General features: G+C 35.5%; 1 protein-coding gene across 1 annotated transcript; it reads left to right on the top strand.

Moving 5' to 3' along the window:
• Positions 1 to 658: 658 nt before the first annotated feature.
• LOC116862740 (protein shortage in chiasmata 1 ortholog-like) lies at positions 659 to 14,599 on the top strand (the record flags this gene model as incomplete). The annotated part of the gene is made up of 5 exons (XM_032850147.1): positions 659 to 752; positions 6,642 to 6,773; positions 8,419 to 8,568; positions 9,354 to 10,314; positions 14,115 to 14,599. Coding segments are annotated over 5 exons (1,438 nt in total), but the record flags the coding sequence as incomplete, so codon positions are not given.
• Between the last annotated feature and the right edge of the window lie 1,964 nt (positions 14,600 to 16,563).

Below are 16,563 nucleotides of genomic sequence, written 5' to 3'. Positions count from 1 at the left end.
GCACATATTAAAATTCTAGACTCCCAAGAAGAAAAGCAGGTGTTCAGCAGAAACCACATTGTTTGTACAAATAGTTTAAGCACAGTAAGCCATTCTTGTCAGCCACTCTTATGGAAAAAGCTAACCCGAGGGAAAAAAAACTAGCAGGGGAAAGGAGAGCCAAGAAATTAAGGAGACCTTGTCTTGATGACATGGTTTGAGTCCCTGGACCCAATAATGTCTTCTCCTGGACTTCCTAGTAAAATGAACCAATAAATTTCCTTTTTGCTGCTTAGGGTACTTAAAGGGGATAAAGTCAGTAGCTCAAGGCAGATAGCTCAAGACTCACATCTGATCTGCTTAATACCCATAGCGGGGGGAAAAGGAGTGTTCTTTTAATTGATATGATTGACATACCAGATTGTGTAAGTTTAAGGTCTACAACATGCTGATTTGATACATTTATATATTATAATATGATTATCACTGTAGGGTTAGCTAACACCTCTATCACATCACATAATGATCATTTTAAAAAGTGTTTTTTCGAACAGTTCAAGGAAAAGACCCAGGAAGGATTCTAGTTATCCTGGTTCTGGTCACGTGTTCCTATCTGAATCTGTTTAGGTACAATCAGATATCAAATGAGTATAAGTATAGTAATATAATTTTTTTTTAGGTACCATCTTACAGAAAAAACACTTCATCATCTAGCACTGATTTATGCAGCTTTGGTATCATTTGGGCTAAAATCAGAAGAACTGGATGTAAAGGTATTCTTTTTTTAAATGTTTATAAGTATTTTTCATAAACCAAAATTATACTCAAATTCAAGTGCCCAGTGCAAAGAAATATTAAAATAATAAACTGAAAAATTAATATTCTTTCCATTTAAACTTCTGTTCTAGAACAAGGGTCCCTTGGGGCACCTGGGTGGCTCAGTTGGTTGAGCATCCTGCCTTTGGCTCTGGTCATGATCCAAGGGTCCTGGGTTCAAGCCATGTGTGGCCTCCTTGCTCAGCGGGGAGCCGGCTTCTCCTCCCTCTGCTGCTTCCCCTGCTTGTGCTCTCTCTCTCTCAAATAAATAAAATTAAATAAATAAATAAATATTAAAGCCCTTAAAAAATTTAAAGTCATATTTTATCTCTTAGTTGCTGCTTGGCAGGATATGAATAAAAGTAAATATGCATTGATCAAATATGTTCACTTAAGAAACATATACTTTTTTTTATCTGCTGTAATCCCTGACCAGTGTCCTTTCTTGGTTCTTTTTTCAATGTCCTATTATGAAATTTAGATAACCCCCCAAATTCAGGGCTCATTCCTCTTCTGTTACCACTTTAACTCTTTCCTTAATAAATTCAAAATTCCCACAAATATAGCTTTCATTTCTGAGTATAATTCTTAAAAATTTCTTGACTTTTTTTAAGGTCTACACTGATATTCTGGCATTCTACTGGAAATCTCTACATGAATATCCAACAGGTGCCTCAAATAATACATGTCCAAAACACAACTTCTCATTCTCCCCAAACTTAGTTTATGGCATTAGTACTATAACTTAATCTGTAGCTGCAATGTCTCTCTAGAATATGTGTCTCCATTCTACTCCTACTGCTTTTCCCCAAATTCAGACCTTCGTCTCTCTTTTAGAGTTTTAAAGCAACTTCCTGACTAATCTCCTTATTTCTAGTTGTCCTCCTTTGGTGCATAATATAGATTCACACCAATTACATTTCTGAAATAAAGCTGTGAACATTTCACTTCCTGAACTGTAAACTCCTGAAAGAAAGGAAACATGTTTATTTGTTTTCGTGTTCCTGGCACCCAGCACAGCACCAAGTATGTAGTAGACTCTTGATAATATGTGTTGTTAAATCAAATTTTCTTGCTCGAAAGACCTTTCATAGCTCCCTAATTCATTCAAAATAGAGATCAAACTCAGCTGGATTCAAACTTCATAATTTGGCCCCTAGTAATTCTTCCTTTAGCATCATCCTACTCACTATTTCCTGAATATGTCCACACTATCACAGTCAGCCAGTCCACAAACATGTCATCACACGCTGTCTCCCCCTTCCTCCTACTGCTAGCCTTTGAGTTATATCTTTTGTTGCCCAGCTCAAACACTACCTCCATTAAGAAATGTGTCCCAAGTCTGCCCTCTCAAGATAAATCTCCTCCTGTTCTCGCAAGAGCACTTCATATCTTTATGGTAGCGTGATGTATTCATTCATATGCCTTCCACTCTGGAGGGAAGAACCTTTTTCTTTGAAAAATGTATAGCATCCAGCACAGTACTTTGTACCCAGTAAAAATGTTCAACAAACATCTACTGAATAGAATTAAATCAAAGCACAACCTGTTAAGAAAATTAACAAATTATCTATTTGAAATAGAATCCTAATCATTTTGATCCTGTGATGCATATTAAACATTGAAATAAAATTCTTGGAAAAGTTATCAGTGAATGGCAAATGTAAGTATATTTCCCTTACCCATTCAAGTGTGGTTTCACTACTTAACCAGCCTCTTTTCAGCTAATGCTAAGCAGTTATTTGCAAAATATCCTTCAGGGAATCATTTTATTCCTCTATATATGGGTTATATGATACTAGTGAGCAATACTATGTTCAGGTACAGTGACATGGCCCATAGAGGACATGTTCCAAGGAAGGCATTTAGGGATGACACAGGAAGTATGCCCAGGCACAATCCATTCCAAACAAAAGTCTGCTCCCACCTGGATCAAACTATTCCAAGAGCTTTTCAAGTTATACATAATAATCTTAAAAGTAGATCAGTTTTTCCATAGAATTTAAGAAACAAATACCAGTTTGCTCTATTATCAATATGTCACCAGTACTCAAGCCTCCTATTCTCCTGACTTGATGACATTACTACATTAAAGGGGCACCTGGGTGGCTCAGGTGGTTAAGCAACAGCCTTCTGCTCAGGTCATGATCCCAGGGTCCTGGGATAGGGCCCCGTATCCAGCTCCCTGCTCAGGGGGAGCCTGCTTCTCCCTCTCCCTTTGCTGCTCTGCCTGCTTATGCTCTCTGTCAAATAAATAAATAAAATCTTAAAAATAAATAAATTAATAAAAATACAAGTGGTTCCCTAGACTCATATTATTTTAGAGTATATTGTTGCTTTAGTTTACTGAATTTAGTAATATGGCTTTGGGCCTGTTAGAGCACATCAGTATGGATGTAAAAAAAATTTTTTTTAGGCATCTGAAGACCTAGCCATAAAGGAAACATTAAGAAGTTTAACGACATTTTCTTTTCTTTTATTTATTTATTTATTTATTTATTTATTTTTAAAATTTTTAAAATATTTTTTTATTTATTTAACAGACAGAGATCACAAATAGGCGGAGAGGCAGGCAGAGAGAGAGGAGGAAGCAGACTCCCTGCTCAGCAGAGAGCCGCATGTGGGGCTCGATCCCAGGACCCTGGGACCATTACCTGAGCCGAAGGCAGAGGCTTAACCCACTGAGCCACCCAGGTGCCCCTTAACGACATTTTCTTAAGCTAAAAGAAAATACTGCTAGTAGTGTTATGCTGTATTTTATTCTAATGTCAAAAAGTTCTATAAATTTGTTATTAGCTCCTTTTACAGAAAAATGCATAGGTAAACATATATGAAAAATTTTGAAAATAATGTTGAGGCCCTGAATCTCCTAAAGTCTAGCCATGAACTCCAGAATCCTTGCCTCATAAATTAAGGTAATATTCATTACCATCACCATAAAATTGTGCCTTTTTATATTTAAATAAAAGCATCAGATCTTCTTTTTTTTTTTTTTTTTTTTTTTTTTTAAAGATTTTATTTATTTATTTGACAGAGAGCGATCACAAGTAGGCAGAGAGGCAGGCAGAGAGAGTGAGAGGGAAGCAGGCTCCCCACTGAGCAGAGAGCCCGATGCGGGACTCGATCCCAGGACCCTGAGATCATGACCTGAGCCGAAGGCAGCAGCTTAACCCACTGAGCCACCCAGGCGCCCAGCATCAGATCTTCTTAAAATATCCAAAACTGCAATAAAATTAATTTGGAGGGGCACTTGGATGGCTCAGTAGGTTAAAGCCTCTGCGTTCAGCTGAGTTCATGATCCCAGGGTCCTAGGATCGAGCCCCACATTGGGCTCTCTGCTTGGCGGGGAGCCTGCTTCCCCCTCTCTCTCTGCCTGCCTCTCTGCCTACTTGTGATCTCTGTCAAATAAATCTTCTTAAAAAATTAATTTGGAATCAAAAACTCTTATGTCTGTGCATTCTATACATATTTGGAGTGCATGGGTGACTCAGTCAGTTAAGCAACCGACTTGATTTTACCTCAAGTCATGATCTCAGGGTCATGAGATTAAGCCTGAGTTGAGGCCTAGTCAGGCTCCCCAGTCCACGGCAGATGGAGCCTGCTTAAGATTCTCTCTTTCCGGGGCGCCTGGGTGGCTCAGTGGGTTAAGCCGCTGCCTTCGGCTCAGGTCATGATCTCAGGCTCCTGGGATCGAGCCCCGCATCGGGCTCTCTGCTCAGCGGGGAGCCTGCTTCCTCCTCTCTCTCTGCCTGCCTCTCTGCCTGCTTGTGATCTCTCTCTGTAAAATAAATAAATAAAATCTTTAAAAAAAAAAAAAAAGATTCTCTCTTTCCCTCTCACTCTGCCCCTCCTCCTCTCTCCTCAACTGCTTACTCTCCCTCTCTCTCAAAAAAAAAGAAAAAAAAATTATACCTACTTAATATAATTTAAAGAAAATCCTTCTTTAGAATACATATACTCCCCAGTTTTATGTACTAACAGTTTTTTTGTTATCTTGTGAAAGAAAATATTGTCATAATTATTTTATGAGGTTTGTACAGTCTTTGTTTCTTGAATTTTCACTACAGGACAGGATGTTTATATTTCTAAGATATGATTATTTAGGGCAGTGTTTCCTATTCACATTAAACTGCTAACCCATGGACTAGGGTGCCTGGGTGGTAGTTAGTTGAGCCACTGGCCCTTGGTTTGGGCTCCACTCATGATCTCCGGGTCTTGAGACTGAGCCATCTGTTGGCCTCTTTGCTTAGCACAGAGTCTGCTTAAGACTCTCTCTCCCTCTCCCTCTTCCCCAACCTCCTCTCTCTGTAAATTAAATAAATAATTTTTTTTTAAAAAAGCCTGCTAACCCATGGACTATTTTTACTTCAACTGAATCTAAAAGATGAAGAAGTAAAAAATGGAACTGAAAGCAGACGAAAAAGGCTGGCATTTTGAAAGAAAGGCATGGAGGAAACACACAAGTGACAGACAGGAAGTAAGAGATATTAAGAAATTTTTTTTTAGAGTTAGGTTTAACACACACAGAGCTTAGCATCAAATAAGCCAGTATTGGATGGAACAATTCCCAAAATATTCTAAATCAAAACTTCTTCCTTTTTGGGGTGCCTGGGTGGCTCAGTTGGTTAAGCATCTACCTTCGGCTCAGGTCATGATCCCAGGGTCCTGGGATAGAGCCCTGCATTGCATTCCCTGCTTCTCCCTTGCCCTCTGCCTGCCGCTCCCCCTGCTTGTGCTGTCAAATAAATAAAATCTTTTAAAAAATAATGTTTTTCATTAGCATCAAATACAGCATCAAATTCATTGGCAAATATCTTTTATCTTTGTTTTTTTTTAGATTTTTATTTATTTATTTGACACAGAGAGAGATCACAAGTAGGCAGAGAGACAGACAGAGAGAGAGGAGGAAGCAGGCTCCCTGCTGAGCAGAGAGCCCGATGCAGGGCTCAATCCCCGGACCCTGAGATCATGACCTGAGCCGAAGGCAGAGGCTTAACCCACTGAGCCACCCAGGTGCCCCTATCCTTTATCTTCTAATATCATTTTGAAAAATCATATCTTTTTAAAAAATAAATTCTTATTTATTTTATTTATTTATTTTTAAAGATTTTATTTATTTATTTAACAGAGAGAGAGAGATCACAAGTAGGCAGAGAGGCAGGCCGAGAGAGGGGGAAGCAGGCTCCCCGCTGAGCAGAGAGCCCGATGCGGGGCTCTATCCCAGGACCCTGGGATCATGACCTCAGCCGAAGGCAGAGGCCTAACCCACTGAGCCACCCAAGCGCCCCAATTCTTTTTTTTTTTTTTAAGATTTTATTTATTTGACAAAGAGAGAGCTAGCACAAGCACAGGGAGTGGCTGGCAGAGCGAGAGGGAGAAGCAGTCTCCCCATGGATCAGGGAGCCCAATGCCCAACTTGATCCCAGGATCCCAGGATCATGACCTAAGCTGGCGGCAAACACCTAACCAACAGAGCCACCCAGGTGCCCCTTAAATTCTTATTTTTGAGAACTGCTAGATTTAACTTGGAAAAAACAAAAATAGTAAATATTATAAACAGCATCCAAATTTTTAATAAATTTATTAATAAATACAAAATGGAAATGAAGAAATTTAGCTCCAAAAATTGGAAAACTATAAGGATATCATATTTAAAGAAGGAAAGAAAACTGCTTATCCTCACAAAATATGCTGGCTTTCACATATTTTAGTAAATTATATCTAAAATTATATTCAAAGATGGAAATCTGCTGGGCTTTTTTTCTTCTAATTACAAACAATTTCTGAATTATATATTTTGCTTCTTAATATTTCCTATAATCTAATATATAAAAAATATATTTTAGCTTATAATTGCCCCAGGAGTGGAAGAGGCTGCACTGATAATTCGGCAAATTGCTGATCACAATTTAATGACCTCGAAGAGAGATCCTCGTGAATGGTTGGATAAATCCTGGCTTGAAGTTTCACCATCTAAGGTTCATTTCCTAAATATGTAAATTAGATATTTGCAAGGCAAATATAAATACATGTACTAGAATTCTCTTTTTGGTAGCTTATTTTTGTCCGTTAATGTTTGCATGAGCATATATAGCAGTAACCATATGTACAACATTTATTTAGATCGTTTTCCAGAATCATGGGTATTTTTCAACTTCACAGAAGTATTTTAATGAGATCTTTTATAATGAACTTTCAAATCAAGTGTATTATAGTGTGATATAATGACTTTAATGTCTAATATTTTCAAAAGATAACTTTTTCTAGTTCCTAAATTTAAACATTTAAGAGTAGTAAACATGAGTACCGCAAAATTCCATCCTTCCATTTTTTCAGTAATTCAGTTACATAATTGAAACTGAAAGTAGAGTTTTGAAATATTTGAGATTGATTAGTTAATTCTTAGAAATTCCTTTTGTTTAAGCATAAATATTTCCAAGTTCTTATACCAACCTAGTATCTTTGTTACCTTTTTTTTAATATATTCAAATCATGAAAATGTAAAAAAAAATAATGAAGCTTTTTACATACTAATATAGAATGATCTTCAAGATATATTACATGAAAAATGAAGTTGCAGCATAGAGCTTGTATACTACCACTTGTATAAAACAAAGGAAATTAATATTTATAAGTGTTTGTAAATGAATAAAACATCTCTGCAAGGATATCAAGAAATGATAACATTAGTTATCTCCAGAGAGAACTAGGAAAATGGGTTAGGATGAGAGTTTTTACTGCACACCTTTTAGTACCTTTTGAATTTTGAACCATGTGACTATTTACCTATTTAAAAAATAAAATTATAAAGAAAATAAATTTAATAAAATATTAATGTATTCATATACGTTCATCAAACATTCATATTTATTAAATTACAGAATTTTTATATGCCTAAACAGAAAATAGTACTATCAGCATGTATGGGTATAATTAATTATGGATGTATGTATGTCTGTGCAGGTTCTCTCTCACCAAGGCATGTCTAATCTACTCACATGTCTGTCATTTGATAAAAATCAAAGAAGGTGCAAAAAGCCAGTGTAATGCAGAAAGAAAACGAAATGCAGTAATAGTAAAACATGGCTGCTATATTTCTAGACTTTTATGAGATCTCTCTGAAAACACACATTTTTAGACCATTAAGGTCAGTTATGGTCGACACAAGTTCTTCCTATACTCTTCACAGCAAGGCTTTCCTGAAAGTATCATAAACATGGTTTCTCATAAATATGGTTCATCTTAATCAAATAGTGATAGTGGTATATGGCCTATAAAGGGATAGCTAAAGAAATCTTGAGTTATAAAAGTCCCCTAAAACATTTCTCATTAGAAAATCTACCATTAGGTAAAACAGTTGTCATTCAAAGGAGATGAACTGTAATAAAATTTTTTGGATGAGTGATTTAAGTGAATGAACTTTAAGATCTTTCTTAATTCTGAGAGCATATGAATCTTAACTGCCAAAGAAGTTCCTTTCCCTACTAGTCATACTTATTTCCCAGACATCTCAAATTGAGGAGAGATGCAATGACAAAAAATTTAATATGCTAGATTGAGCAGAATAAAATGGGTCATTTGCAAATGACTAGTGGCTGATTATTCCTTTAAACTCTTTTCTAGGAAGAAATGTACTTACTTGATTTTCCATGTATTAACCCATTGGTGGCTCAGCTCATGTTAAATAAAGGACGTTCACTGCACTGGATATTATTAGCAACTCTGTGTCAACTTCAGGAGCTTTTACCTGAAGTTCCAGAAAAAGTGTTAAAGGTTAGTTATTTGAATTCCATAGTCTTACATGAGTTTATTTCCTTTCCACTTACCATAGCAGTTTTCAAAAATGAAGGTATCCAAGATTAATTGTTTTGGACTTCATGTAGCAAAGAAATAATTTACTTGAACTAAATTTCACATAGAATTCTCAAGCTATCCTATATAGATAATTCAGTACAGTTTATCACACTTTAAATTATTTTGAAATGTTATTGTGCCCACAAGTATGTGATCACACACTCTATTCATATGTGCTTACAATCCTGATGCCCTTCATTATAGTAATAAAGAAAACTTTAGCCTTATTGGTAAAAATTTTAAATTTTTATCAAGCAGATGGTATTCATGTATAACTTGTATAACTCAAAACTCTATTAAATTATGATTAGAAAATGGATTAGAAATTGGATTAGAAAATGGATTAGAAATTGGATTAGAAAATGGATTTTCTAATTATAATAAGTTTTTCTTTTAATGGAGCCTAATTATGTTCTTACGACATGGATCACTATAATACCCTACTTATTTATATTTTTATTTTATTTATTTTATTTTATTTATTTATTTTATATTTTATTTTATTTTATATGTATATTTATATTTTATATTTATATTAATATATTATTTATTTTTATTTTATTTTATTTATATTTTACCTTCTTTACATATAGATAAGCATTGTTATTTATATTTACTTGACTAATGTTTATATTTGTTTATATTACTTGACTGATGTTTATACTGTGTTTGTATTATATTAATTAATTTTTAAAATTTTTTAGCATTTTTGTAGCATCACTTCCTTATTCAAGATTAGTTCTTCTTCCATAACAAACTCACCTCAAAGTCCATCACCTCAGGAAAATGGAAATCAGACTAGTACCTTCACCTCCCAGAGTTCAGCTTCTGGCTCTTCAAACTCTGTCTTTCAAGGACATAATGAAAATTACCACTTTTCAGATATAGGAGAGGCAGTGCACGGAGACACAAACAGCTCTTCAAACTATAACTCTTCCCTTATGGAACTAAGAGAAATGCCATGCGTTTTACCACCTGTGACTTCTTACAATCAGGCCAGCTGCTGGAAAGACTCCAGTTGTAACCCAAACATAGTGCATAATCCTTTCCTGATTAATACAGAATCAAGGAATGTAGCTGGTGACTCCTTTCAAAACCAAAATGATTCAGAGTCAGATGTCTTTTGTTTGGATCTAACACAAATAAACTATGAAAACATAGTATCACCAATTGACATTCAGAAGAGAGTTGCCCCTAATTTTATAAATTACCAGAAAAAGGGAACACATGATGCAAAAGGACATATAAATAAAGAAGTGTCTGCCCCTAGCTTTTCACTAGAAGGCTCCCAATCTCCTCTTCCCTGGAACTTTAAGAAAGATATATGGGAACAACAGAATCACTCATTCAACTTAAAATATGGTGCAAAGCAGACTGCATGTGACAAATGGTACTCTCAGGAAGATAATTTATTCACTAATCAGCAAAAATGTCTATCTGATGAGTTAGAAGACTTCATATGTGAAAGGTCAAATGCTGGGACTAAAAGGACTTCCTGGAAAGAATTACCGTCTGCCCCCAGTTTGGATTTATTTTGTGCTTCTGATCCTAATGTAAATAAAAAAGAATTCAGTCTTTATTTCCAACAAAGAGCTGGAAAATGTTTAGGACAGAAGAGGCACTGTGACTCCTCATCTAACTCAGGAGACAAGAAATCATTACCAGGTAACACTACCTAATGTTAATAAAACTACTCAGAGATGTAATTTTTTTTAAGTTTATTTATTCTTTTTCCAATATCTACACCCAGTGTGGGACCCAAACTCATGATCCCAAGATCAAGAGTCACATGCCATCCCAACATAAGCCAGCCAGGTACCCCTTACACATGTAATATTAAAAGATAGAACCATCTCTAAATTTAAAAAAAAAGTTTGCTTTAATTAATATACTTAAAGAATCTTCAATAACTTTGGAGTCAAAAAGAAAATCAAAATTCTAATTATAGACATCTAAGAAAATAAATGCAAACAAAATATGTCAAATTCTTATAGCTTTAGATGAACTAAGCATTCAATTTAAGAAGTTAAAAATAAAACCTTAGAACAAGTCTAAGTAAAGCTGAACACTATAAAATTAGCAAAGATTAACCAGAGAAATCAATGAATTAGAAAATTAACTTCTTTGTTGGGCAGGAATATTTAATGGGATAACCTTTATTAAGAGCTTATTATAGGCCAGATGCCCTTCTAGGCCCTTTATGCAGATTACTGAATTCTGAGAATACTATTAAATAGATATCAGATAAATACTACTATTAGCTCTACTTTACATTTGATGCTTCTGAACGTTTAATCATATCAAAAAAAAATTTTTTTTTTGACAGAGATCACAAGTAGGCAGAGAGACAGACAGAGAGAGAGGAAGGGAAGCAGTCTCCCTGCCGAGCAGAGAGCCCAATGCAGGGCTTGATCCCAGGGATCATGACCTGAGCCGAAGGCAGAGGCTTTAACCCACTGAGCCACCCAGGCGCCCCTAATCATATCAATTTTTAAAAGGACAGTTTTCTCTTTCCTGGTAAAGATACCTCTTGTACCTCTATTTTCTATGTCATTTATTACATTGGCTTGAACATCTAGAACAAAATATTAAGTTCTAATGGCCATACAAATGTAGCCTTACCACGATGGGAAAAAAATAAATAAAAAGGGGAGAAGCTTAAACTTCAAAGCTCCTTTTTTGCAGAGGCCCTTTTGTGAGTCTTGAGAGACTCCCAGAAAATCTGGTATTCTTTGTTTTGTTAAAAGAAGACCTCCCCAAGTACCATATGATCTCACCCATATGTGGAATTTAAGAAACAAAACAAAGGAACAAGAAAAAAAAAAAAAACAAACCAAGAAACCTACCCTTAACTATAGAGAACAAACTGATGTCACCAGAGAGGAGGTGGGTGGATGGGTGAAATAGGGGATGGGGATTAAAGAGTTCACTTGCCATGACAAGCACTGAGTAATATATGGGTTTGGATAAATCACTATATTGTACACCTGAAACTAATATAACACTGTATGTTAACTATACTGGGATTAAATAATAATAATAAATAAAAATTAAGTAAAGAATAAAATAAAATAAAGAGGACCTCCCAAACTGTACAGTTGACCCCTGAAAAACACAGGTTTGAACTGCGTGGGTCCACTTACACATGGAGTTTTTGATAAATACAATATGGTACTATAAATATATTTTCCTTAAGATTTCTTTATAACATTTCTTTTCTCTACCTTACTTCCTTATAAGCATACAGTATATAATACATATAACATACAAAATATGTGTTAATTGACTATTATCAGTAAGGTTTCTAGTCCACAGTAGGCTCTTAGTAGTTAAGTATTAGAGAAGTCAAAAGTTATATATAGAATTTTGGAGTGCCTTGCTGGCTCAGTCGGTGGAGCATGTGACTCTTGATCTCAGGGTCATGAGTTTGAGCCCCATGTTGGATGCAGAGATTACTTTAAAAGAAAGCTATATTTAGATTTTTGAGTAGGGCGAGACAGCATCCCTAAAGCCCTCATTGTTCAAGGATCAACTGTATAAATGCCAGGACTCACAAAACTTGGATTTGATCCTATTTAATAATCATAATTTGTTTTGTTCCTGATCTTAATGGGAACTATTCTATCTCAGTTTTATAAGAACTTCTGTGAGGAATAGTTTCCAAATTTTATCCAAATATTTTTTGGTGCCTATTGGGGAAAATCAAATATATTTTCTCCTTTGATCCATTAAAGTCAAGGATTATAATAGGTCTACTAATATTAAATCATTCTTATTATTCTGTAATAAACTTAATTGGCTTTGGAAGAGTGATTCTTTCAATTTGTTGAATATGGTTACTAATATTTATTTGTGACTTTCATATCTATATTCATAATGCAATTAACCTATTGTGTTCTTTACTTGTACTGTCACATTTTTGACATGAAGTTTATTCCAGCTTCATAAGTGAACTGAATTAAAAATTCCATTTTTTTCCCATCTTGAACCAAATCAAGCATGTGAATTACTATAGGTTCTTGAACTTAAGTCATCCCAATGTATAGGAAAATCTTCCCATTTTCTCAATGAGAAGATCTCAGAAATTCTTTCTTTTTTTTTTTTTTAAGATTTTATTTATTTGACAGAGAGATCACAAGCAGGCAGGGAGGCAGGCAGAGAGAGGAGGAAGCAGGCTCTCTGCAGAGCAGAGAGCCCGATGCGGGGCTTGATTCCAGGATGCTGGGATCATGACCTGAGCCGAAGGCAGAGGCTTTAACCCACTGAGCCACCCAGGCACCCCTCAGAAATCATTTCTAATAACTTTTATATTTAAGCTTTTGGGGATATGGATGGAATAGTCAAATATCTACTTATATTTTAATTCACTAACTTAATCATAAATATATTTTTAAATCATATATTAGATAAATAATTTTGTTTAGAAATATTGCTTTTTTCCACTTTCAAACTTATTCCATAAAATAATTTTATTCAAACAGTTTACATGAATCTTTGATACTAGTATCATTATCACTATGGAAACTTTTGACTTTTTTACTGTGGGTTTCCCATAGCACATCATTACCTTCACTGTTTAAGATACAAACTTTTAGAATTCATATCAATTCAGGCCTAGACAATTTATCCAAAGCCATTGGCATAATCTCAAGGTAATTTTCCATCTGTCTTATAGATGTGTATTTGTGATCTCTATGATAAAAATTATCTATTATACTGCTTTTTAAATTTGCTTATAATGGCATCCAACTCTTCTAATTACGAGATTACATTTCCAGGAATAATTACCAAAATAGTTTTAAATATTTTAGCCTCCTTTTTTACTGATTTAATTAACCTCAATAAGAATCCAAATTTGGGATATTTCAGGCTAAAGTGTCATATATAATACAGCCATAGAAGGTGAGTCCATACATGATCACCACCTATCATATATCAGAGCTCAGGATAAATTCTACAACATTACAGATAGAAGGTAATTAATGAGGGAAAACTTAAATGAAAGGGTCTTAAATCCAGGGAGATTTAATTATTTGTGCAAAGTATGAGCATAAAAATATGTGTACATGATACTAATTAGTATTGGGCTATTAGATACAGGTGCATTTTTTTTAAAAGATTTTATTTATTTATTTGACAGAGATCACAAGTAGGCAGAGAGGCAGGCAGAAAGAGAAGGAAGCAGGCCCCCCGCTGAGCAGAGAGCCGGATGTGGGGCTTGATCCGAGAACCCTGAGATCATGACCTGAGCCAAGGCAGAGGCTTAATCCACTGAGCCACTCAGGCACCCCTACAGGTGCATTTCTGATAAAAATGTAATTTTTATAGTCATTTTATCTCAGTTTGGAAATTTTAACACTTTGTAGATAGATGAAGAGATAGGATGCATCAGAATAGCTAGAAAAAATAGCTACACTTTATTACTGTCAGAAATAAAATGGTTTTCCTTTTTCTCCTTTTAACAGATTTCATGTGCTCACAACTACCACAATTCAAAAAACGGCGTCTGGTGTATGAAAAAGTCCCTGGTAGAGCTGATGGACAAACTCGTCTGAGGTTTTTTTGAAGGAAAGGATAGTATTCTGTGCCACATTCCTTTGTTTTTGATGAAAATCTAGTAACAAAATGATTTAGATTTGCTCATTCATTAAATAAAATACATTTGTTACATGTTCTTGGTTTTTCCATATTAAATTTTCAAAATATATATTCTGCCCTATTGTTTGCATCTTTGTATGTTAAATATTCTAATTGGCATAGTTGTCATAAGATCCAATTATCTTCTAGATTCACCTGAACACTGCAAGCCTTTTTTTTTTTTTTGAGCAGTAGGTACAATATATACATCTAGAGCAACAGCAGTATATACAGTATTGTATCTATATATAAAAGGGTTATTTAGTTGTCTTCTGAAGGGCTCACTGCTTCCCACCTTTCCTCCAGCAAGCCATTTTTTCCTTTTTTAAAGATTTTATTTATTTAACACAGAGAGAGAGACCACAAGTAGGCAGAGAGGCAGGCAGAGAAAGAGGGGAAGCAGGCTCCCTGCTGAGCAGAGAGCCTGATGTGGGGCTCGATCCCAGGACCCTGAGATCATGACCTGAGCCGAAGGCAGAGGCTTAACCCACTGAGCCACCCAGGTACCCCTCCAGCAAGCCTTTTAAAATGAGCCTCCAGGGGCGCCTGGGTGGCTCAGTGGTTAAAGCCTCTGCCTTCGGCTCGGGTCATGGTCCCAGGGTCCTGGGATCGAGCCTCACATCGGGCTCTCTGCTCAGCGGGGAGCCTGCCTCCTCCTCCTCTCTCTCTCTGCCTGCCTCTCTGCCTACTTGTGATCTGTCTGTCAAATAAATGAAAGTCTTTAAAAAAAAAAAAAAAAAAAAATGAGCCTCCATTTCAGGCTGACCTTTTAAGTCAAGAAGTGAAGATCACCAGAGTCAACCCTACATTACCAAGAAAGTTAAAATCTAGGCAAAGTTGAAGTTAGAGAACTTCCCATTTTTTTTTTAAAGATTTTATTTATTTATTTGAGAGAGAAGGAGAGGGAGAGTGCACAAAGGGAGAAGAAGAGGGAGAAGCCAACTCCCCACTGAGCAGAGAGCCCAGTGAGGGACTTAATCCCAGGACCTTGAGATCCTGACCTGAGCCAAAGACAGACCCTTAATTTACTGAGCCACCCAGGCATCAGAGAACTTCCCATTTAAAGTGTTGCCTTCAGGGATGCCCGCCTCACTCAGAGGACTGGGCAACTCCTGATTCCAGGGTCATTAGTTTGAGCCTCACACTGGGTGTAGAGATTACTTAAATAAACACTTTAAAAAAAATAAAGTGTTGCCTTCATAAATAAAAATTTAAAACAAATCACTAAGAAAATATTTGCAACCTACATAATAAAAAAGATTTACATTCCTAATATACAAAGAATCCTACAAATTGGTAGGAAAAAGACAACTTAATAGAACAGTGCACAAAATACATGGATAGAAAAAAAAGATAGAAAAAATATATGGATAAATATTACACTGATGAAACAAAAGTAGCCAAAAAACATTTGAAATTATATGTAGCTTTATTCATCAGGCAAATGCAAAAGAAAACAGATCACCTATCAGATTGGCAAAATCTTTGAAAATTAATAATATTCAGTGTCAGCATGTTGGAGAAAGAACACTTTCCTATACTGTTGGTACAACATTTTTGGAGGATAGTTTGTATATTTTTTAATGGATGATTATAGGTTTCTTATTACTCTGGTATTTATATTTCATTGAGTACATTTTTTTAAAGATGTATTAATTTTATTTTCAAATGTCAGGATTTCTAAAAAAGTTATATTCTTTGCAACTATTCAGTTATTAACAAAACTTTTATATGTCATCTCTAAAATGGAGGTAATGGGTTTTTGACATTATTGTAGGTAGTACACCAGCAAAAATGTTTGAAGACCACAAGCATACTCTCTTTCCTAGCTTCTGAAATTATCACCCTATTACTACCAAAATTGACCTCTACCTTCTCAGATCGAAGAGACCCACAGACATCACCTTACTTGACCTCTCTTCAGCGTTTGCTGTTAATCATGTCCTCCTTTTTGAAATGGGCTTAACACCACCTCTTACTTTCTTCCTACTCTCCTCTTGCTACTACACTTTTTATAGGACGTTTGATTTTGCTTAAGTATGTAGGGGGTAAAGACTTTAAAGAGAAACTGTTTCTGGAAATCTAATTGGAATTGCTATTCTACTTAAAGTTTTGGCAGGATAGCTTCTAAACTAATGTAAGGCTAAGGCTTCTCAGCTCACCTTTATACTGCCTTTAATTGGCTTCCAGAAGAGAGTAGTTTCTTCATAGGCCATCAACTGCAGCAAGCCTTGAGGCTAGGCAATCAACACTCATGTCCTTGCTTCCTCACCAAAT

Source organism: Lontra canadensis, unplaced genomic scaffold (genome assembly GCF_010015895.1).
Source record: "Lontra canadensis isolate GAN:19392208 unplaced genomic scaffold, GSC_riverotter_1.0 scaffold316, whole genome shotgun sequence".
NCBI classification, from domain to species: Eukaryota; Metazoa; Chordata; class Mammalia; order Carnivora; family Mustelidae; genus Lontra; species Lontra canadensis.
The sequence above is the reverse complement of the archived record's forward strand: the minus strand, read 5'-3'. Positions and strand labels throughout refer to the sequence as shown.